The 24,206-nt window shown below is 40.0% G+C and overlaps 3 protein-coding genes and 1 pseudogene across 5 annotated transcripts in view; 2 read left to right on the top strand and 2 right to left on the bottom strand.

Moving 5' to 3' along the window:
• LOC145467084 (dynein axonemal intermediate chain 4-like) overlaps positions 1 to 7,096 on the top strand; it is a 16,088-nt gene extending 8,992 nt beyond the window's left edge. The window contains exons 15-24 of the mRNA XM_081450606.1: positions 257 to 334; positions 634 to 707; positions 1,062 to 1,216; positions 1,569 to 1,698; positions 2,642 to 2,729; positions 2,852 to 2,980; positions 3,168 to 3,265; positions 3,427 to 3,502; positions 3,866 to 3,949; positions 6,675 to 7,096. Of these exons, the coding sequence (XP_081306732.1) occupies positions 257 to 334; positions 634 to 707; positions 1,062 to 1,216; positions 1,569 to 1,698; positions 2,642 to 2,729; positions 2,852 to 2,980; positions 3,168 to 3,265; positions 3,427 to 3,502; positions 3,866 to 3,949; positions 6,675 to 6,755 (993 nt within the window). The 3' untranslated portion in view covers positions 6,756 to 7,096. The remainder of the gene's footprint in view (positions 1 to 256; positions 335 to 633; positions 708 to 1,061; positions 1,217 to 1,568; positions 1,699 to 2,641; positions 2,730 to 2,851; positions 2,981 to 3,167; positions 3,266 to 3,426; positions 3,503 to 3,865; positions 3,950 to 6,674) is intronic.
• LOC145467098 (3-galactosyl-N-acetylglucosaminide 4-alpha-L-fucosyltransferase FUT3-like) lies at positions 3,960 to 6,514 on the bottom strand. Its single transcript, XM_081450627.1, has one exon. The coding sequence runs from the start codon at positions 5,604 to 5,606 to the stop codon at positions 4,410 to 4,412; it is 1,197 nt and encodes a 398-aa protein (XP_081306753.1). The 5' UTR covers positions 5,607 to 6,514; the 3' UTR covers positions 3,960 to 4,409.
• Positions 7,097 to 7,161: 65 nt separating the features above from the next.
• LOC145467090 (peptidylprolyl isomerase domain and WD repeat-containing protein 1-like) lies at positions 7,162 to 24,174 on the bottom strand. Of its 3 annotated transcripts, none has more exons than XM_081450614.1 (19): positions 23,969 to 24,174; positions 22,109 to 22,211; positions 21,617 to 21,717; positions 21,284 to 21,379; positions 21,030 to 21,117; positions 20,309 to 20,411; positions 19,438 to 19,581; positions 17,918 to 17,992; positions 17,755 to 17,835; positions 17,098 to 17,191; positions 16,697 to 16,750; positions 16,411 to 16,454; positions 16,203 to 16,277; positions 13,166 to 13,284; positions 10,335 to 10,401; positions 9,559 to 9,644; positions 9,318 to 9,430; positions 8,344 to 8,495; positions 7,162 to 7,893 (listed from the first exon to the last, which is right to left on the bottom strand). In XM_081450614.1, the coding sequence occupies exons 1-19, from the start codon at positions 24,087 to 24,089 to the stop codon at positions 7,747 to 7,749; spliced, it is 1,863 nt and encodes a 620-aa protein (XP_081306740.1). In that variant the 5' UTR covers positions 24,090 to 24,174; the 3' UTR covers positions 7,162 to 7,746. The 3 variants fall into 3 exon arrangements, with proteins under 3 accessions (XP_081306740.1, XP_081306741.1, XP_081306742.1); XM_081450615.1 differs by having other exon boundaries at positions 21,030 to 21,081; XM_081450616.1 differs by lacking the exon at positions 23,969 to 24,174 and having other exon boundaries at positions 21,617 to 21,712; positions 22,109 to 23,638.
• Positions 10,846 to 12,804, top strand: LOC145467099 (uncharacterized; annotated as a pseudogene).
• Positions 24,175 to 24,206: the final 32 nt, after the last annotated feature.

The following is a 24,206-nucleotide window of genomic DNA, read 5'->3' as shown; positions in this document are numbered from 1 at the left end:
TTAACATGTCCTTGAATTTAGTAAACCGACTATATCAAAGGTACAATAACGTCAAAATTAGGAAAAACGCAACGGCGGGACTATATGTCAACAGCAACATAATGCGAGTCACTTAATTTTTGCGTCATGTTATGTTCGCGTCACTTGTCATTCGCGTACTTGTAATTTTAAGAATAAGTTGGAAATTTTTTTCAAGTTCGTCTGTCAAAATTCCTGTTGAATGTAAATGTTTTTTTGTTTTTTTTATCTCCTACAGTTTCCTGAACGTTTTTTTCATCTGGACAGTGGAGTAACAGCTGTGGATTTCTCAGCTGCTCATCCCAACCTTTTAGCTGTGAGTAGTTATCTGATTGTTATTCTAAGGCTGGATCACCAGCTTGTGCTCGCTACATTACGTTTCTACATTTTTTTTGTCGGTACAATCCGCTTCCATTCTCGCTGTTGTAAGCCATTCCTCACTTCCTAATGGGTTCCAGTCCTGTCCAATTTTTAATATTGTTTTGCAAAATCGAACCCTTGTTGTTGACTTTCCAACAATGTTCAATAAGTCTGATCTCCTCAAAGCTACGCTAAAACTAGTCCGAAGCTGTGACTGTAAGAACTAACGTGGCTGTTTTCACGCCGTTTCTTTAGGTGGGCATGTACGATGGTACGATTGCTATCTACAATGTACGAAGCAGGAGTGGCACACCAGCTTTAGACAGTTTGTAAGTACATGTTCCACAAGTTTGCACGGTAACCTTGTTTCCAGGGCATCTCTTCTTAACGCTAACTGAAGCAGAGAGTGACCTTTGTCGGGTCAGGTCACGTGTCTGACTCCAGGAAGAGAGACACTGGGAACGAGGTTCAATGTCTACGTCGACGTTGTCAGAGAGACCTCGGTCGGACCTGGTCACTTGTCTCGTTCCAGGAAGAGAGGCACTGGGAACGAACTTGAGTGTGTACATCAACGTCATCAGATGTTTCATACGCCGGTGTTAACCGAGGTTTTGTAAAGAAATGTTTTTAAAGGCGGTGTTCTACTACCTACTAACACCTTGTTCATTTTGCTGTTGTTGCAGTGAGAGCCAAGGGAAACACGCCTCACCAGTGTGGCAGGTCCGCTGGGTGGACAGGGATCAGGGGTCTGGGGAAGAGCGAGATGAAATCCTTATTTCTATCTCAGCGGATGGCCGGGTTACCAAGTGGTCTATCAGAAAAGGATTTGAATGTACAGGTAAGTTTTACTGTAACATTCAGCTGTGGGTCTGCGAAAGAGCGTTTTGTTTCGTTTCACGCTCTAGAGGGCTCCTGCCGAAATGTTTTTATCCCACATCCCTCCCTTAAAATTTCTGTTATCACGTATCCCGCCTTAAGTTTCAGTCTAACCCCGCATCCCGCCAAACCTATGTTGGGCCTTCGTTCTCTTCTCGCGCCCAGATCTTCTCTGTTCTTATCCCTCCTCCTCACGCCAAAAAAGATCTGGGCACGAGACTACAAATTTTTTCAAGGAGGGAAGTTTTGTTCGATGATCGCACGCAAACAGTACGATTTTTCTTGATTTTTTTATTGTTTTTGTTCCTGTGTAGACCTGATGAAGCTGAAGCGGGTTAATGTAGCTAAGGAGTCCAAGGCTGGCGGAGGAAAGAAGAGCGATGCTCTCATTTCACGATTCGCTGCTGGATTCTGTTTTGATGTTCATCCAAACGACTCTAACATGTAAGTAGGGGTTGGTAGGTTAAGTCTGCATACATGTACGAGCAGAGTCGCCCATCAGGCCGTCGCTTACCTCCTGTTTCCGTAGCGTGAACATTTCTACTCCCCCCTTGATGGGATGCTAGTCTATTGCAGGGTTACCCCACAGGGTCATTCCACTGAAATAGAACCTGCACTGAGATTTTTGTGAAACTTTGCCTATTGATTGTTTATATTATAGGAACTTAAATTTTGCAATAAAAATGAGGGGTCCCCATGTTCGTTTAGGAGCAACAGCACCTTGTTTATACCCATATAAATCGTTATAATAGCATCATGATTGTAGTCACGATTGCTTGCTAAATTCACGTTTCCGACGATTGCTTTTTGTCCTACACTGAGAATTGGTCCATATTTATGTTACACAGAGAAATTTATTACTCAATTCAAAACAACAGAAAAAAATGACAGGTCACCATACTCGTTTGCGAGAAAATGACGATTTACCTATATGGCGAGGTCCAGCTGTAAACAAAAAGCCGCCATTTTTTAATGCGCGCGCGCTAATCACGCGTGAAATTATGCGCAGTAGGGATGCGCAATGCAATACTGGGAAATGACCTTAAATTCGCCGGTACCCATTTATACACCTGGTTAGAGAGAGGCACTGTGAGAGTAAAGTGCCTTGTTCAAGGACACAACGCAATGTCCCCGGACAGGGCTCGAACCCAGACTGTTCGATTCGGAGACGAGAACGCGCAGTAGAGCCTCACTTTGTCTTTGTCACATTTCATTTCGTCTTTTATTGAGATAGAGTGAAGGCACTCCTCTGTCACACGCTTGTTGACTCGCACCAGATCCCCTCGTTCCGCTGATCACGTGAAGGAACCGCAACCGCAACCGCGCAACCGCGCGGCAAGCCAAGCTTGTGCTTCATGTTAAGTTACTTCTTTTGTCCGGCTTTCAGGTACCTTGCAGGCACAGAGGAAGGTCATATTCACAAGTGTTCCTGCTCTTATAATGAACAGTATCTGGAAAATTATCATGGACACACAGTAAGGAATATATTTTATTTCAGTGACAATTTCGCTTCAAATTTGAGGGATATGCTTTTTACGGACAACTTCTCTCGTTACGGAGTTCAGTCTCGTTCAATCTCTCGTTCTTCGTTACTTAGGGTCCCGTGTATCGCTTGCAATGGTCGCCATTCTTGTCAGACGCGTTTCTTAGCTGCAGTGCCGACTGGACTATTCGGCTTTGGCATCAGGAAAAATCTCAGTCTGTTATGTCATTCTTTTCCTCCACTGTAAGTACTGCCATGTGGCCATAATGCAGCTTCTAATTTTTTTTCCTCATTGAGTTCTCGTTAATTTTTATACGTCATTCTTCTCCTCCACTGTAAGTACTGCCATGTGGCCATAATGCAGCTTCTAATTTTTTTTCCTCATTGAGTTCTCGTTAATTTTTATACGTCATGTTTTGTTTGTTTCCAGAAATCTGTAAATGACATCTGTTGGTCGCCATCTTCGGCCACTCTCTTTGCTTGTGTTAACGACAAGGCTGTGGAGATCTGGGATCTAAGCCTTAACACGTAAGAATCTAGTTTTCAGTTCAAATCCAGTTTGAGTTTCGCGCGGTCATGGGGACTAATAACACCTGTGATACCGGCATCGGTTCTAAATTGCCAAGTCGTTCACAATACTGTTTTGCTCTGGTGATAGACCTATGAATATTTGTTTGTTCGTTTATCAGGTTGGATCCTATCATATCACACGTGCCTGTGCAGGAACTGAAGTTGTCAGCTGTTCGTTTTGCTGTCGATTCCCAGGTAATTCTTCCTCAAATGAGTCAGGTTTCCCTGATTCCTAAATACTGAAGACATTTTTATGGAAAAAAAGGGGAAGTGAAACGAAGCGTTCCTATAAATACCAGTCAATTATCTTGACAAACGAGACAACGACAACGACGGCGACGGCGGCGGTGACGTCAGCGGCGGCGACGACGACATTGTTACTTTCCTGTATATTTACGTGGCGGCCGGCGTATGATTCCCTAGACATTCAAACATAGATTTCGTTTGTTCGTCTGTCAATCCGTCGGCTGGGCTGCTTTCAGTTTGCTCGTTCAAGTTTTCATTTAGTTAGTTTATTGTGTTGTTACTTGGTTTGACGTGCTTTCTGTTGTTGCTCAGATCCAGACCATTTTAGTCGGCGACTCGGAAGGCCAGGTTACGGTGTATCAACTGAGAGGTCTCACTGCACAAAGCGACAACCAGGTATGAAAAAGACGTTAAATAGTGAACTCTTCTTTAGGCGGACACTCTTAAGAGCGGCTCTAGCTGTCCGCTTTAGCGAGGTGTCTGCCTGAAAGAGAGTTTAGTTAAAGAGAAACAAGTCAGGGTCAGTGAGACAGCCATTGTCCCAGTGTATCAGATTGTTTGGGCCCAACATTTCACAGTGAAGTCATGACAGCATAAATTATATTTTAATATTTGGAGATTAAGTTATTTTAGTTAAATTATTTCTGAGAACAAAGTGAACCCTTGGGCCGATCGAAACACGTCAGCAATCGGATGTTTCAAACAAACCAACAAACTAACGGGTGGTTTCGAGGGCTTCAAACCACGCGTGATCCACTCTCGCCTCGCGCGATCATCACGCAAGCACCGTAGGAACGCGTGTCTCGCAGAATGTAATTAAAATTAAACGAGAGTGTATCTTCATAGTTTATGTTTCTTAAATCAAGCTGCCAAGAAATTCCTGTATTCTCCTTTCGCTTTTTCCACAATTGCTCCTCTCTCCCCAATACTCGTCAATATTGTTATAAACCTTTGACGTTACAGTATCATTGTTAAGCGCTGCACACATTTGACAAGTCCATGATTCGGGCAGCACTGGTTTGAAGTGTCTTCGCCACCAAAAATACTCGTTATAAGCACTGTCGTTTCTGTCCAGGTAAAGAAGATAATTTGCAAGAGACTCGACTGACGAGAAATCCAAGATATTTATAAAAGAACCTGGTATGGCAATTTTTTCGTCGTAGTTTGCCCCTCCTAAAACAATCGGCACATTATCGTGGTCGAGCGGTGTGTACCAGTATTTTTCTGTGATGTAGTCCACGCAGTATGAATTTTCTAAAGCGAAGATGAATTTATAACGTTTTAATTTGTTGTCGCAGGCCGCGGAAGACCTGGGGCACGTTTCGGTTTGGTTAAAACGCCGTGAGCACGATCCGAATACGTCCACTTCAATGTAGCTCATTAATTTTCGAACGTAGTCTTCTCTGAGTCCTTTGCAGTGACTTACGATCCAAACAAGCAGTCGGTCTTTCCCTTGCGCATAGTTTCGGTTCTCCGCTTGTATTCGTTCAATCTCGTCGGCCTCAAGTCGGGTGTATGTTCGGTAAGGCACGACGAAATCCGAATCCCTCCGATAGGACATAGTCCAGTTGAAAAACCCGTTATAAAGCCACGGGTCGTAATAAGTGAATTTGGGGCTCTCCTGTATAAAGTAAACCCATCTTTGTTGGGGAGGTTTCTGTTTCAAAATGTGCTTCATGTGCATAACACTTGGCAAGTCTCTTCCGTGGAAGATCACAGCGTCGCTTCGAGCAAGATCTCTTCTGTTGTAGGAAACTCTACACGCTTGTACACCGCATGGAATGTGGTTCCAGTGGGTGAAGTTGTAATCGTTTGCGAGACCTCGCCACGGCGATTTTCCAAATAACGGCGTGTAAAACAAAACCAGCTTCAAATCGTTGTTATTGTTGATGTGTTTTCGCGGCTCATTGTCAAAGGCCAATTTCGCGGCCATTGCGTGACGTGACATATCTGTTACCGGAAGTTTGTTTTGAAGAAACCAGTATTGTAGAATTATGATTGAACTTCCCAAGAAAGTGACTAAAACAGTAAAGTTTCTTCTCTGATTGCGCATCGTTTGCTCTGCGCCCGAAGTTCAGTTGAAAACAACAGTTGACAAGACAAGTCCACGCCAATGAAATTTTTGCGACTAGCATCTGGTTTCCAAGAAACGTGTACAACGTACTTTCAAAATAGAAATCCTCAACAACTCTGGTAAAAATAAGCTGATCCACCTCGTCGCCTAAAAAAGCTTTGCTTCTGTGTATTTTATTACTATTTTTTAATTATTCCCTATTTTTCCGGAGATGACTGAATTACACTTCCAGACTGTTTTTTTGGCAATGATACAGTTTACGCAAACTTCGGTTATAACTGCACTGGAAAATGTAAGCCGCAGTCATACTCGTAACGCACAGCTTTTTCAAGGAAAATTTTCTAAACGTCATTTAAAACAGCACCATAAACCAACAGGTCTTTTGTGGTGGCCATTTTCTTTGTAGGATCATCATGAATTTCAACAATACAGACAACGTGTGAATTCATTAGAACCACATCAATACAAAAACATTGTGTGCAAAACAATAATGCAAAAGTTGTAATCATCACAAAAACGCCTTGCTTTGATTTACGTCTACTCAAATTGCCTTGACATCGATGTTCGTGCACTAGCTATTATAAATCACTGATCGAGGGCAACGGAAAGCAAGGCCAACGACAAATAATTAACCGATGATTTATATAACCTCTTCCTCTAAGATACGGCCACCTCCATAACACTGTACAGTTACAACTACTCCTTTGGTGTCTGTATTGAAGATGTTGAGACTTGAAAACTAGAGAGATACGAGGAGTGTTGGAAAAGTACTGGTCGGTAGCCAGTGTATATACAATAATATCAATTTTGATTCGACCGAGAGCCAGTTGATATCAACACCGGAGGGGGACTGGAAGCAAGTAGAGATCTACCTCGCAGGGGGACTAGAAGCCAGTAGAGATCTACACTGGGGTGGGGGGGGGGGGCGGGGGCGGGGGGGGGAACTAGAAGCTAGTAGGAATCTACCTCGTAGAGTTGTGTTCTGATTCGCTTATGTCTGCTCGAGTCTAAATTTATTTACTTGTTTGCTTGTTGTTGTTTCCACAGGCGCAGATTTTGACCAAGTTAATCAGGTCTGTCGATAACTCTGCAGGATCACCAGGCAAAAAGAAAGCAGACACAGATTGAAAAGTAAATAAATAAAAAATGATCCTCGACAGGAGAGGCTCCTGTCCTCGATTGTGACATTGCTTGAACAAGACATACGTCAACGCGAGTCGTACGAAGCCGTCGATATTAGAAGTCGATAATTTGTTCACAAAATGGGTTACGTTCGAATTGTTTATTCGTACCGTAGAAGAAAAACTACCACGCAAAAAGAAGCGAATTTTAGAACATTCGTAGCCAACCAAAAAGGTTAGTAAGGTTTTATGTGCACAACAAGAATGGTTTTTAAAGTTAACAACAAAGTAACAATCTACGAGTGGTTTGAAAACGAAGTCTTCATATAAGATTGAAATCGCGAGAAACTTCCCAATTCACAGAAACAAAAACGTTTGTACAAAATTCAGAATGTATAATTTATTTATTTTATAAAAATGTAAGTTGATAAGACTTGTAATAAAAGAAATGACTCTGTCTTTTAGCGTGATAACGGTTATGTATGGACAAAGAAAAATGTTTCATAATTTGCTGATAGTACTTCCTACTACTTGGAGACATGGAGTCTTAAGTTTCACTTTTTTCGCCCTTGCATACTTTATTTTTGTAAAATCCAGCGAGCAAGCGCAGTTCGTTGAAAAATCCTTGTAAAACTAAGCACCCGAAGAGTTTCCGATGTTAAATCGGCCAATCAGAAGAAGCACGTGCACTCCGAAGATTGCCACGTGCGTTTGTCGCTATCTGAATACGTCAGGTTACATAGCAACATGTCACGTGCTATCGTCCCTAGCAACCTCTTACGGAAAATCGCAGTCTCGATCACGTCTCACACCAAACCTGTTTCCAAACTGTACAAGTATTTTACAAGTTCATTTTGACAAGCGTTGCAGAAAGGTTTTATTTCTCGCCGTCTTCTTCATCTCTGGGGGGAGGAGAAGGGCTATTGAGCAGCCTGCGTCCCTCAAGGAGTGAAGAAATAGAAGTCAAGTTCTTGTTATGTTTGTCTTTCGTCCACGTTTCAAACTTTCAATGACACATTGATAATCTTGATCTCCTCGTACGGCTTATCGTCTTTTGGATTTGTCTTCACGGTACTTATGGCTTGTGCAACATCCATTCCTTTGGTCACACGGCCGAATACGGTGTGTTTGTTGTCTAGCCATGGCTGTCATGAAAAGATAACAGCTGATTAGTCACGCGGTCAATGCTCCCCTCGCTCGAGAGATGTCAGAGACTGGATTCGAAAATTCCATAATGATGACGTAATTCTACAGAGATCCGTGTAGCATCTCTGATTGGTCATTACTTGCGCGCGAAAATTCAAAACCGAGAAACAACCAATCCAAAGATTCCCTACAGTTTTCCTTTTCATGGAAGTTAATGCATGGCTGTCTATTTTGAACAAGTAATGTTTCGGGGAACGTTATTTACTGGAAAAAAGAGAAAATCCCGAAAGAGCTTTTCGAGAGCTCAAGAGCTCCCGTAAATTATTGGAGAAAACTGAATTGAGCTTTTTGGGCCCGAACTTTCAGTGCGTTTCCAGGAACGCGAGAAAACGTTTTCGGGAGTTTTCGGGTGCGAAACGTTTTCGGAACTGAAATGAAAGTTCACTTACCGTTGGCACCACACTGATGAAGAACTGGGAACCGTTAGTGTTTGGTCCGGCATTGGCCATGCTTACTGTGTAAGGTCGATCGTGTCTTAAATTCCTGTTAAACTCATCTTCAAACTCTCCACCCCAGATAGATTCTCCACCAGTACCGTCCCCTGGGATAAAAGAACAAAAAGACAAAGCTATGAAGAACTGGAAAAGCACCAAGGAATGGTAGCAGAGGAGCTGCGGAATAAGAACTAAAGGCCTGGGTGGTTCTTTGTTTTGAAAGTGGCGACCCTCCCAAAGTAACGAGAGTATTTCAGGATTGTTAGCAAACCAGTCCGAAGGCAGCTACCTCAAACGTAATCTGAATTTGTCGTGTTTCGTAAAGGTTCTTGTCAAAATTTCCGATGAGCGACCCCGTCCCATTTTATATGGAAGCCCGGGAATAACAAATATCAAGTGTATCATTTGTTCTAGATAACCTTTTCTCCTAAGGCAATAAATTACTCTGTTTTGAGGCAACATCCTTTTTTCCAACAATATGTATCCTATTCAGTTTCATTAACTATAAAAAACAAATTGAAGAGAAAACTGTTACTATTTTAGGAAGGATCGGCCAAAATGTGGTAGCCGTTTTAGCTGTTTGAAACGTGCGACACAACCATAGCGATAGGAAACAACCGCTACACTCGAACATAGCGACATTTGTTACACTCTGAACTTAAACTTATCATTATTGAAATTATTACCGTAATGTGGAATTGGAACAGGTGTAAAATGACTTTCGTCGACTTACTGGCGACAGATTCGATGCTTAAACTCGATCTTAGCTTCCTATAAAAACTAAAAAAAAAATAACAACCAAACTGGATACCAGGCAGAGAATCCTCCTACCTTCGAACAGTCGGTCAAGCCGCAAAAAAAAAAGGGCAGCTGCATATAAATACCCAACCACACCCTTAGCCCAAAATAAAATTTAAAATACCCTTTACCTTCTGGATCTCCCGTCTGTATCATGAACTGATGAATAACACGATGGAAAATATTCGAGTTGTAATAACCATTCTCGCTGTGGGTTGCAAAGTTTTCCACAGTCTTGGGACACCTACAAAAAATTCAAAGAACCGTGAGAACTTTGCACCATTCACAGCACCCCTATGACTGAAGAAAATGAACTAACTAAGCCTACTGGTTTTAAAGTATTATTTATTAGAATTATTTTTCTAAACTTACTCTTTGGAGAATAGTTTAAACGTAATGTCACCCATCGTGGTATGCAGAGTGGCCTCTTCAGGGAGTTTCTTTGTTCCTTCAGAGCCCTGACATAATAACACATGCATAAAAGGTCAACTTTAGTTTTTATCTTTACTGAATGCAAAGAAGTCTCCACCGCCAGCTTCTTGAGGGCAGTAAAGCAGGTGTTTCATTGAGTCGTGTCTGTATGTTTTGGGCTGGCGTGATTTGCGAAATGACTGGGGTTTTCTCGCGAAACGTGACCTTCCAAGTAACTGCGAGCCGTCACTTTGCGTTACAAACGAGAAACGAGTTTTTGGAGTGAATTGTGTTTTCACGCGCGTCTCGCCCCCTGTTTACGTGTGACCATATTTTTCTCTTGCTATTGTTCCCTCTTTGCTCGACGAACTAAGGGGAAGGGGAAGAGTCTAGTAATCACGAAAAGACCGTCAACTGGAAAGAACGGCCGCTTTATCACCCCCGCCCCCCCCCCAAACCCCTTCCCATACAACTGTGCCGGCCATAAATAACGACAAAAAACACTGGGGTTTCCTTATAGGAAACTAGACACAAGGGTCAAACAAATGAGATATGTCTCGCATCCTCCCGAGTCTGTAAAATTTTGAAGATCGGTTTAAACGAATCCTTTCGGTTTTTATTCATATACAGCTGACTAAAACTGTTGACGGATCGTGACACAATTCAGGTAGTTTTTTTTCTCAACATTATTATTTAATAAAGTGTGTGTGCGGTAGAAATTCAAAAAAGCCATTTACCTGAGTTGCTGCAAGAATCTCTTCTCTGGAGGGTTTTTCATTGAACACATCACGATCACTCTCGCCACTGAAATTTCAAATTGGAAGAGCCGTGTTTACAACAAATAAATTTATCTGGTAGCGTAGGCATCAGGCATCCTTGACAAACAACAGCTGGAAATTCTCCCTTCTTCGCAGGGAATTCATGGGGGCCATTAAGGAGAATTTTAAGGTTGATGACCACTTTTGTTTTTTCTACTTGCCGATAACATTGCTCACTGCACCACTTGACAAATTCCGACACAAGCTCCGTCATTTCGTACACAATAAATTGGTCGTTTTCTAAAATAATTGGCTTCGGAAATTAATTTCAGCTCAACCCCTATTAAACGGGGAAAATGGACAGTGGCCACTTAATAGAAATAAACAATAGAAAAACCCTCATCGGGACTTTGATTACTGACCGTCTAATAGGGCGGGGTGGCCGCTTAATAGGGGAACAAAAGAATATAATAAGCTAAAAGCCTCCCTTTGAAGGGCGAGATCTTCCTACGAAACAGAGTGCCCTTGTCAGTGTAGAAATATTTGAGGGATAAATACACTGGATCGGATATTTCTCGTTCGACTTTACATATTCCTCCAAAGGGATCTAATCAAACAAAATCGAACAAAAATTCCAATCGAGCACAGAACGTTTTGGCAAGTTCGATTATCCTCACGGATTCATCATAATCAAACTAAATATGGTCGTTGTTGGATTAATATAATCAGCTGCTAAATAGGCCATTTTCGAGTTACCTTGGGCCTCTGTTTCAAAACGCGTCTTCGTGCAAACCTTTCATATGGAAAAGAGTTCGATTACATGAAAATGAACCTGTAGACGAAACGCCTTTGCATGTGAATTGGTTTCGCATGAAGGTTCATTTTGACAAAGAGGCAAAAGGCAACGCAGAAATGGCTTATGAAACCGGGACGGGAAATTATTTACCCTTTACTTTAAAAGGGTACATTGAACGCAGGAAATCAAAAGGAAAGATAACTACAAAACTGAAAGTTAATAAAAACTACTTTCCTCCTAGTTTCCTGCAGTTCACTCTACACGTGTATTTCCTAAACATGGAATCCAGCGGCCGAAATGTTGTCTAGACTCGCGGTCACTCGTGTGTAACCACGAAATGTGTATATTCCCCGTCATAAAACCAATAGAGACAGTTTATTTCGAATTGACAAGCCAAGAGTTAGCAAAGTAAACTTAAAAAATTATTCACCAGTTCACCAGTAATGCATCCTTCTATTTTCTTTCACTTTGGTCAATAATTTTTCTCGAACCTTCTGAGGCAACTGTTACCCCGTACTCGTGTGACGTCATTCAAACTGTGAATAAGTAAGCGGGGTACACGAGGATGTTAAAGGGAAAAAGTTCAACATGGCTGAAGCCGCCGTCCACCGCGACGCTGTTGTGTTCGATTGTCAAGTTAAAGCTCATAAAATATTTTTTGAGGATAAACTTCCTAGTGGTTTTGAACCCTTACCAAAGGAAGACAGGCCTTCCAGAATGCCGAAAAACTGGACAGGAATAGTCTATGAGATAACCGGCTTCTATGGTCAACAAGTTGTCGCACTGCTCTCTCAAATTGTGAACGACAGAGATCAATTCTAGAAGGGTAAAACCTTTTACTTGCTGATTCGCAACAGCTCAGAGGACAACAAAGAAGCCGAATACGAACTACTCTACAGACTCAAAGCCAGTCCTACAAAGGACCAACCTGGCAATGGCACTGTGGTTCTTCGTCCTAAAGGCAAGGTCAAGTTTACGGAACCAGCCAAAAAATACGACGCGCTGAATGGTGCCTTAAAAGGAGACGGCAAGACCACAACATCCTTCGCAAAGGATATTAAGAAACTCTTTAAGAGCAACACAGAAAATAAAGATATTCCCGAAGCCACCATTGAAGCCTACATGATTTTGTTGTTTGAGATCGCCCGACGTTTGGTGAAGTTAGAGGACCCAAGCGAAGAAAGGAGGCGTTCGACGTTCTTCCGATCGGATGTGCAATCGCACGGTTGATAAACTTACTAGAGCGTCGCAAATCTACTTTTGAAGAAGTGTTTTTAGAGAAAGAAAGATTCCACTGTTTCACAGGAAAACCGGAAGTTAGGAGAAAGGCGATTGAAGAAATCAACGAGGCCACCAAGAATATCAAACACCCGAAGGCAACACGAGACACCGTTGGTCTCCCCAAGGAAGAAGCAGAAGAAAGAGAAACAAATCGCCAACTTCAAGAACTTCAAAAATTGTTTTGCCCCGATAAGCGTTCTTCCGTAGAAGAACTAGCACAAACATTCAAGGATTTGACTACGCGTCTTGCTCAAGAGAAGTCTGGGCAGTCTTCACGGTTGCTGTCTACTTCAAACGCAGAACGTACTACAGCGTTTGATCATTTGGAGTGAGGTTAGTCCTCGGCCAAATCTCACGATTCTATGCTTGAACTTTCGCACGACGGCACGTAGTCTACCAGTTTACTTTGGTTAGCTCACGATATCTTTACTCATTGCTGTACTGAACAAGTTCCCACACAAGGTCGGTCATTTCGTAAGCAACAAATCGCTCGTTTTCCAGTCCAAATTTTGGTTTATGTGCATGCGCTAAAGTAAAACATTGCTGCTCATTACACCATAGGAAGTAGTCGAAAATCTAGTTGAAATGTAAAATATTGCATTCCTAGCAAAATTTAGTGCAATTTCGCAGCATTGCATGTCAAAAACCATTTGACGGTAAAAAATACGGCTTTTTTAAAGCAAAATCAAGCATGAAAGGGTTAAAGGCCCCTTAGAGCCCGTGGAAAACTTACCTGAGATCAGGCTGCCTGGTGGAAAATATGTAAAACCTGTTTTTCTTGGACGCTGTACAGAACAACATAGGATCAGGTCCTCCAGTCTGAAGTGAAGGGTTTTCTGACGCTTCCATTTCCTGTAAGTGAAAGAATGTCACAAAAGTGGACATCAGCGGAAGTCAGTGAAAATACTGCTGTTTCTGAGAAGTTTGCAATTGTTATCGTACTTTATGGAACAGACTCGCCAGGAAATAGGCCCTTTGCAGCTGGGGTCACGTGACCAAATTTTTCCGAGAAAATTTTCATATTATGGGCTATAACTTAAAGACTGTCAGAAATGGAAAGAGCTCATCGAAAATAGCAAAATGGCCAAGTTTGAGGCCCCTGGCATTAAAGAGTAAGTTTATACGACAGCTTGAATTTTCGGAAAATTTAGAGGATTTGTATGGAAAATGTTGCTGGAGAGCAAGACCTTGCTCTCCAACAACTTTTTCCATACAAATCTTCTTATTCTTTTAAAAATTCAGACTGTCATAAAATCTCATTCCTTAATGATGGGGCCCTCAAACTTGGCCATTTTGATATTTTCGACATGCTTTTTCCATTTCTGGCATTTGTTAAGTCATAACCCATAATTTTATAAAAAGTAGGTCACGTGATGGCTTAGCTGCAAAGGGCCTATTAAGGTCGGCATTTCTTAAAAATGTAATGTTCCACTGTAAGTATTTTCTGAGATTTGTAAGTAGACCAATTTTTTAATTATCCTTCTACGCTTTGTTATTTCTTTTTGAGGTAGGTGTCCTCTATTAGTAGAGAGTAGTCCCTCGGCTAAGGCAACTGGCACATCAATTAGGTTATTATATAGTTATATCACAGTCAGACGTGGTATTTCATTTACTTTGCTTATGTAGTTATGACGTCAGCTTGTCATCATGAGATTATACCATGCTGCTTTGCAACAATCAAGCTAAAAACAGCAGTGCAGACTTGAATAGTTTAAAGCTTATTATCAAAGCCACGCTTTAAACTTAGGAGGCTAACATACGTATGTTTTTTTGGGAGAAAATTTGTAATTGGACAGGTGCTAATTGTAATGTATAAGGTAATTTTTGTAACTAGGGCAAAAGATAAGTTTGTAATTAGTGTAAGTTACTGATTATTTTACTTTAAGGATTAAGCATAATTTTTTATAACAATAGTAAGTGAAGGCTTTCGTGCAAAAAGGGCGTATATAGGTTTTTGCGCCGATTTTTATTTTTTGCAGGATCGAGCTAATTTTTGGCAGACTGACTTGTTTTGACATGAAAAGCATCTTTGCGTATTTTTTTGTTGATTCACGCTTCGTTTTCGAGAAATAAACGTATGCAAAAAAACTCAGTTTTCCAAGCGGCATCTTTTGGAGCGAATCCTTCGAAGGAGAATTTCGACGCGACGCGAACTTAAACGGTTACTTTAGCTTCGACAGCATCGTTTTGTTTTAAATAGATGTTTTCAGTTTTGAAAGAAGTAGAGAAATGGTCCGGAAAAAAAAATCGACCGACTTCGTATCGAACCGGTGTCACGACAAAACAAACTCGAATCCGGCTCGTTCAACGCCTTATTTGCTTGCGCTCATGAAGCAACAATAAAAAAATAGCGTAATAATATGAATAAAAAAACTAGCGGCAAATGCCACGCTTCGATGACTTCATCGTTTAGCAAAACAAAAGGTTTCTTTTGTTTTTCGTTCAACAAAAGATCTCCAAAAGATACCCTTAGAAAACTGAGTTTTTTGCCTACGTTATTTCTGGAAAACAAGCGCAAATCAACAAAAACAATTACGCAACGACGCTTTTCATGTCAAAACAAGTCAGTCTGCCAAAATTAGCTCGATCCTCGATCGGCCCAAAAAGCTATATACGCCCTTTTTGTACGAAAGCCTTCAAGTATTATTGAGCAGACATGTTTGCAATTACTGTTAGTAACAACCTTGCAAGTAAATCTGTTGTCAATCAAATATACTTTAACATACATTTGTGCTAAATAAAAGGACAAGTTCCTTAATTGATGGCGGTCTTAATTCTCATCAAATGCCTGCTTTAAAATGTACTGATCTTACTAAGGAGAAGTTGAAAGTTGATAGTAGTTATGATGGGGGAGTTAACTGAATTGTTGATCAGCAAAGAAATTTGTCAGTTAACTGCAACTTTGATCCAGTTAACGGGTGAACATCACTGGACAATGTGCAAAAACATTTAGTGTAGCACACTGCAGTTGCAATCAAGATACTGAAGAACATCTTGAGCATATCAGGTTTAGTGTGCATCAAAATGTCTTGGCTAAACTACATGTATGTAAGAGCTGTAGTCCCTTATTTGCTTCTCATTAGATATTTAAGAATGACACTTCTTGCATGGATGTGAAGTTTATATGAAATAATTCACTGCGATGATCATTCCTCACTTTCATCTACAACCGCAGTTCATATATGAATTATTTCATATAAACTTCACATCATTTCACTCCTCACGGGATGATATGAACTCAATTAATTGACCTCGCTCCCAATGTGTGGCTTCATAACTCAGTTGGTAGAGCATCGCACCGGTATCGCGGAGGTCACGGGTTCAAATCCCGTTGAAGCCCTGATTTTTTCAGACTTCTTCTTTCCAATTGCTTAAATTGGAAAATTAACTGCGATGATCATTCCTCACTTACTTCTTGCATTATAACTCATTCTACAAAACCAAGGGTTTCATTACCATTTTCAACAGGAGGGCGACTGGTTTTCACAGGCGGGAAAACTTTTTGAACTGAAATTCTCTATAACAAAACTTTTCCCGTAGATGGTCAAACCAGGTGGACAAAATCATCCCTACAGCCACTCAATTCGCCTGGTGCCTGGTGCCCGGCCCTTAACGAAACCCCTGACAAAACACCCAATACATGTACCAAAGTCCTTAGTGGCCCTGAAGGTACGCAAGCCAGCAAGTCAGCTCACAACCACAAGCACGGGGTTAGGAAGGGGAGAAGGTGACTGGAATTTCATTATCAAAAAGAGAAAATCAGTATTTACCAATGTAACTGCTGCTTTTGATTTCTTGGTCTTGCCTTGGTGCAGGGCGAGTTGAACAAATCGCACATTCTCCATCTAAAAAGAAAGAATGTTAATTTCTGTACATGTCAGTGCACTGAAAACCCAACGTAAAATCACACTGATGTGTGTAAATTGGATTGCACTGTTGTTTATTATAATAATAATTGGCTAAACTTGTCATTCTCACCTTGCCTATCGTTCTTACACATCTGTTTGTGTGAAGGTTTATAACTGAAGATGGAAAAAGACATATATTAAGTCTGTCAACAAAACTAGGACAGGTTGTATTCTGGAGAACAACACTTCACAAAAAAACTGTCGTTTTAACTCCTATACCATTTACGTCTGCTCTCTATACACACTGCAGCGTAACAAACTCAATGGAACTCATTGCTTAGCTTGAATTCAAAGTATACAATCATCCATTCAATGACAGCAATGTTTCTGACAGATGTTAGTGTAGAATCGCATACCTTTGATACCCAACATTGTAGCGTACAACAGGAAAAATCCACTTTCATCAAAGACTAGCAAGATTGAAAATCATCCATTCTTGATTAGTGTCTACTGGGTAACTTTAATAAGCAATAAAAGAAGAGGAATATACAGCCGTGCACTATTTCCAAAAAATCTTACAAAACAAAACATTAAGCAGCTCAATTTAAGTCTTTCTACATTTGATCTCCATAAAGTTAGCCTTTAAACTCCCGTAGATGGATTTCAGCTTGTTGTTTTACTCTAGCAACAACTTTTCTGGCAGCATAAAGTGATTGGAGGAAATCCCTCTAAGTGTACATGTACAGGTTTCAATAAAGTACATGCTGATAATATAAATTGACCAGTGTGGATACTATTATTTTTACAAGCTCATTACCTACATTGGAGAACCGTAAGGTATCTGTCTTCTCTAAATCTCTTTCTGTTGCCATTCTTCTACCAAACTCCATATCAGGTAACTGCTGATTTTGCTAGAAGAAATGAAAAAAAAGAGAACTTAAAAATAACATCCATTGCAATCCTAGTGACTGAAATAACCAGAAGAATTATGACCAGTAACTTAAGGTACTTTACTCCAGCATCTGTAGCATGAAGGAGCTAGGAATATTGCTACTCTCCCTCCCCCCCCCCCCCCTGGATGGGATGCTAGTCCATCTAGCAATGCTACATAATGTCTTCCCAGTCAGAGTATGACACTTGCAGACTGCAGAATTTTTAACTAATATCGTATTCCATTTCCATTATCAAGGACTAACTATAAAAGAGTAACCTGAGTGCTAACCGGAATGACATTTAGGCCTACATGTACCTGTAGTCTGCAATCTGTATTCTGCAAATGTCCAAAACCACCTCCCAGTTTAGGTGGTGAGGTTGACCAACAATTTGCTACCATTTAGTACACTCTTGTGTATTGAAGAGGGGGCGGTGGGGATGCATTGTGAAAATTACAAGTGTCTTGCACAAAATGATCCCATCCAAACTCGGCTGCACTATATTCTCAAATTTGATAAAAGTGTGCTGGTTGTCAAGTTACCTGCTGCATCTCTGTAAAGACCTTTAGGGACTCATCGAACACTCTTGTTTTCTTCCCAGTTAGAAATCGGAACACTCTGACCTAAGGGTGACAACAAATTTAAATTACTTGTGATCTGTAAGTCTGAAAAATTCTTGTAATAAATTCATTACTTGATATACACCTTCCTGTCCATTGCCAAGGTAGCAAATAGTTTACCATCTGGTGAAAATGTCAGCGATACAGGAACAGTCTTGCACTAAATTAAGCAAGAAAAAATAAATGCTAATTAAATTGATCAGAAGTTACATGTACTCTGATGAAGGTGGACAGAAGCCATCAAAATTTCTAGTAAGACCAAAACAGATCGGCTTTTAAAGTTAATTTTTCACAAAAGTTTTCACATTCGCGTCTTTGTGACCCTGACCCAGTTAAAAAGGACTTCAAAGTGCTAATGCCAGAATATATCCCCAAATGAACTAGAGACTTTTCTGTAAAGTGCAAGGATGTACATATACATGTAAAATAGGGACACCATAGGCAAGCATTGCATGCACAGAGGGCAATACACTAGGCTCAATTTCCGCCGCTTTCTTGAATCCGATCTACGTTCCTCCCCGAGAAGAGATGGGTGGACGCATGAGCGGCAAAGCATGTCTGTGACATAAACTCATAATTTAATTCTTGTGGCGCTTCTGGTGGCCGGAAATGTCATCTGATGACAATCATAGGCAGACCCACACGACTCCTACGGATCGTAACATTTGTACATGTGCCATTTTCGCCACCTCATCTTTTAATTTTGGCCTTCCAACCTATTTTGTTTCACATTTATTGTTGCCAAGAGACATTATATGCTGTGTTCTATTGAAGAGTTTTTTTTTTAAGTAGAGCAGAGCCATTTGACTGTGGCGTGGCAAACGTCATGTCAAAGGTCATGTTGTCATGTTGGTGTGCATGGCGTTGACACCATGTTTATGTTTTGCTAGTTCAGTTTGCTTTGGCTCATGTAAAAATTTAGTTTTGTCTGGCTTTGCCAGAGACTGGTGTCGCTCTCCTTCAAAAAGACTACTGTGCACATCAATTTGATTTACTGTAGTGTTTTGTTTCTTGAGATTGATGTTTGCATTCATCCCTCTCTTTGTTGACTTTGTCCGTTACCTGACATTCTGGCACCACATGATTCAAATATAGATTCTTATGCATAAGTCTGTGGACCATTTTGCATGTTGTATATACCACTATGGTTTATATCAGGCACGATTTCATCAGTTGATGGTATTTGGTGAAATGTCCCACTAACGTGATTGCACTTCATATCGCACAGCTTCTTTGATACTGCGAGAAAGGTAATTTATGCAGCCTGCTCGATTCAGGCAGGCAGATTTCTTATTGGTCGAAATTAACAATGTCAAGTCCACGCATCCAGCCTGTGAGTTCAGGGGAGGAATGCAAGCTCCTTTCCTGAACAGTGGCTGGTAATCGAGCCTAGCAATGCACCAAAGGCACAGAATAAAATTTGCTCAATTAAAATCACAAGAAAGTTAATCTAAGTACTGTTTGTTACAAGACGATTCAACAACTCAACTAAAGCTTAACTGCAGCAAAGGCAGAAATCCATGAACATGACTTAATTTAAAATGTTGCATCCATAATACCGCTAAATTATCACAATTATTGTCAACAAAAAATAAATATAATTACCATAATAAATTCAAAGAGGTCTGTGTCTGTTTTGAACTCAAAGTCAACATTCTTGGGAAACTGGAGATCATGTTTAATACCAGACCAATATTCCACCATGCCTGCCTCATCTGCTGACACCGCAACATCATACACAGCATTGTACTGTCAAACAAAACACAATCAACAAACTGACTAGGTAAAAATCATGCACTTTGATTGAGCTAACAGTAAAGTTTGCACTGTAGCCAAAGTGATCTACATGTACACTACCAGACGTATCCTGGTTTCTACAGCATAAAGTAAAAATGAGATGCAACATATAATCTATCACAGGTAACCACCAACAATTTGTTAAGTTGCCCTCAGCCAAAAAGGCACTGGTAGCCAATAATTTCTTTTTCACTCCTGGGTGGAGTTAAGCCACTCATATACAATATATGATGGAGATAATGTAAGACTGTCTTGACCAAAAACTCAAGTCACAAAGCCCCAGGCCAGTGCTACAAACCTAAACAGCTTGATACAAAACCCAGAGCACTAACAAAAATTAATTTCAATGTAGGCCTTCGCTTCTCTTTCACTTGGCCAAGGACTTTCAAATTGAACTGTCTACACATGTTATCCAGGCATGTTGATAATCAAGTTCTACAATGAAGCAAGAACGGTCTTGGTTTCCATCTAGGCATCGATAAAATCGACTAGTGACTGGGATTTAAATCAGCCATTAATTAAGACCGGTAACTATTTTAATATATCAATAAATATGACTACAGAGTCTGACTTCAGTCTGAGTTTTGAAATGCTTAGATTATAGTTTTCGGTAATGGCACCTATTGATGTTCAGGTCAGCCCAGGGAACAGGATAGTTTGTCCATGTATGTGTGAATACCTTAATAAATGTTACAGGCTTGGTATGAAGATTCAGAGTATGAAGAGGTGTGCTTGTCCCTCGTCCATCATAAACATGGATCACACCTGTTTCCTTCTCTGAGCTGAAGGAAAAGAAAACAGATTTATGAGTAATAAGTCTGACTTATTTACCCATGCAAGTAATTTACTTAATAAATAGTAACATAACAGTTACCATACACATGTACTTGCACAATAGGTAGCCTGACAAACATATATATCAAGCTAGTCAAACTGTACTGAGCAAGTGAATATTCACTGTGGCACACTGCAGTTGCAATCAAGACACTGCAGGAAGTCTTGAGCATATCAGGTTAAGTGTGCATAGTCTAATGTTCACAATCACATGACCTACATATGTGTATAGCAACTGATGCAACTTTTTTTGATATGGTTAAAGTTCAAATCCTAGAAATTCAAGAAACTTGATGGTTCATTAGTCCATTGTAGGTTAACCACCCTTAGCCCAGGTAAAGGCCCCTAGCTTTTTGTCAGGTTACCTACCATTAGCTTACACCACAATGGCAAGCAAGAATCTATCCACATTCCTGGGTAGGGAGAAACACTGTGACTCTTATGTTGCTTGTCCTGGCTGCCATTATATTACATCTATAATTAAAACTACACTCTTATTGATTATGACAAATACAAAATATTCGGAGTATTGAACATTTTGTTTAAAAAATCAACTAAATGCTTACCAGGCCACTGAGGCCACAGCTGCACCAGGAGGAAAAATCCATTCACACTGTCCTGGAATGTAATCTAATCGTAACATGTTTATCATATCTACAAAGTAAACAATAATATTAAACAAATAAACTGACAATGTATCAAGGTGTATAAGTTAGATCGCTACTCTCCCTGACTAGGTATAATTTATATATACATGTAGGACATGTGGCTATCCCAACCAAGGAACAGTAAGTTAGTCAGAATAAAGTCCCATTCTTACCAAAATTCACAACATCAAATACTTTAAGAGATTTATCCTCAGCTGTAGAACACAGGATCTGACCATCAGCACTGGCAGCAATACAGTGTATGACACCTGTATCAAAATGTGAAAATTAAGAAATTCAAATTATATAATTCAGATTTACATTTTTTGGACGTTCAATTATACAATATAATACAGGGAAAAAATCTCCTTATTTCACCAGGTCAAGATCTCTACTGAAGTATTATAAGTTAATTTATTACAGTCATAATTATTATATTAATTAATTCAATTAATATATTATTCAAGTAATGAAACACACGTCTGTGAAATTTGCAATTATCTCACCCATATGTGCTTTGAAGTGTTTGACAAATTCTACTCCCTCATCTTGCCTCTTCCAAAATTTGATGTGGCCATCGCAACTTGCCGTAATAAGAAATTCTGTTCTGCAAAATACAGGTCCATACATGAGTCCAATACAGTACAAGAGAATGCATGAAACAACTGCACAGAAAAAGATTAAAGGACTAATGAATTATCTTGATAATAGGCAGTTGTGATTATGGAAATAATGCCTGATAAAAATTCAGGCTTAACTGGAGTCGAACTCATGATCTCTGCGACGTCAAAGTGAGCTATCACAATGTGACCAACAGTCCCATTTGGTTTGAAAGCTAGTTTGCAATTTACAATATTTGTGGCCAAAATAGAGATCTGAAAGAACAAATGTCCTGCTACATAATAAATAATGGATCTATGTCAAGTTACATTATGGAACATGGAAGTTTAGAATAGAAATGAAAACATGTACTGTAAATTCTGTATCAGGCAACTTACTCAGTGACCACAATGTGTGAAATTAAATCCCGGTGCATAAAACTCTTCTCATAGGACTCAGCTGATGGAATATTTCCAAGATAGACTTTTTCAAACTCTAAAACTTGGGATCAAATGTATATGTACAGCACAAGTTAATAAAAAATTTTAAAGATGTCTTAATGACCATGGCCAGCCAGTTCAGCTTTAAGAGCAACATTTTGATCAGTAGATGGACATACATGTAGAAAGGAACTGTAAAAGATTCTACAGAGTAGCTTAGACCATTTTTTTGTCCAGTCTACAAAATATTAACATTACAGATCTTTGCTAGTACTTTTAAAAAGGTACACATTTGTGTGTGCATGGCAATTAAAACTATTTGCTGCAAGCTTAAGTGTCCCCTATAGGGCCATTCCAATCTATTTAATATAGATCCATACCCTCCATATTTGGGGGTTCCTTGGAAAGCCATTCAAAAGAAAATTTTGAACAAAATTAATAGTAAGCCCCCTCCCATCTCCCTGTGGAAAATTCAGGCTGTTGCTTGGAAAAACACTTCAGAATGCAGGGTTGGAAGAATATACCCCTGGGATTTACCATAAACATCTTAATCCCCCATGGATTTCATAGGTCTTGATGCCTCCCTTCCAAGGTCTTCAATTAAGGGGGGAGGGGGTTATTCAGATACAAACTGGAGCCACCCATAGTTTCATGAGAGCACAACTTGCACTTCCCAATGGTTAGGCATACTGTAAGTGTAGCTTTGAGAGAGTTGCACTGTACATCCATATACAGAACTGTAATGCATGTCAATAAAAATAATCTTCTTGAGTTCTATTCCACAGTACATCAGTAACCTAGAGCTTATCTGTTCCTGCATCATTCAAGAATACTCTGGAAGTTCTTTATACAGTAATTTTAAACAATTATTGGATGAGGTTTTTTGTGACATCCAGAATAATCAAGGTTGAGGTATTCGGCCTGGCTGATAACACTAATTAAACCTAGACCTTGATTATTTCAGATATCACAAAAACTGAATCTCATAATAAATATTGTTTTATTACACACTGTTTTAAAGAAAATAATGACAAACACATTATCACACTGAACACAGTTTATTTTCGACAAGCCATGTTCTTATGTGAACTTGACATTGCTCTTGAAAATCATGCATATTTGCATGCGCGACCTACAGATTATTCAGTAATCTGCTAGCAGGCTAATGAATAATCTGTGGGTTGCGCTGTTTCCCAGAATTAACCGTATGCTTTTAACCAATGAGAAGACAGATGGTGACTACAATAATGTATAATATTTATTAGTATATTCTCAGCTCCGACTATTGCATTTCTAGCTCTCTGATTGGCTCAAAAACTCCGACTATGAGCCATTAGTCGGAGTTTTACCTTATATGGAAAACAGTGCGCCAAGTTTAAAAATTTTCCGCTCTGTAAAATTGTTGAAATAAAAATCGGCGGCAAAAACCCGATTAAGAATATACTAAAACAATTATTCCATTCGACCTTGTTGGATATGAAGTGATCATAACCAACTCGCGCTACGCGCTCGTTAGTTATTTATCACTTCATATCCAACGCGGTTTCATGGAATAATTGTTAAATAACAGTAATTCCACTTCATCCAAGGTTTCTTTTAATTCCAAATGTTGTCACCTTTTGTGACAATTCCATTGATTGAATAAATGCCCTTATTAGTTCAGGAATTACGTTCACTTTCCCAAGGCTAGTCACTGACACATGGAAGGTATGAAAAACATGACCTTAACTCGGGTCATCAAAGTACATGTAAATGCCAGGAATGATTTCAGTCAATGCCGAGATCATACTTTACAGAAATATTTTATACTAAATTTACCTCGTCTCTTCTTTAGTTTAGGAGGAGGCGCCGGCATAGGACCAATCATGTCATCTTCTTCGTCTTCGTCGCTGTTCTCGGCAGCGTCCAAACCACGCTTTCTGCTCCCTTCGTCCGCCATTTTAAAATTGCAACGAAATCTTACTGGTCAGAGACGAATGCGTTTCAAGTATGCGCAAGCGCAGATAGATGCTCCCTTGGGAAATTTGTCTATTTATACTCCACCGTCCACTGACGG

The sequence above is a fragment of the Orbicella franksi genome, chromosome 14 (assembly GCF_964199315.1).
Source record: "Orbicella franksi chromosome 14, jaOrbFran1.1, whole genome shotgun sequence".
Lineage (NCBI taxonomy): Eukaryota > Metazoa > Cnidaria > Anthozoa > Scleractinia > Merulinidae > Orbicella > Orbicella franksi.
The sequence above is the reverse complement of the archived record's forward strand: the minus strand, read 5'-3'. Positions and strand labels throughout refer to the sequence as shown.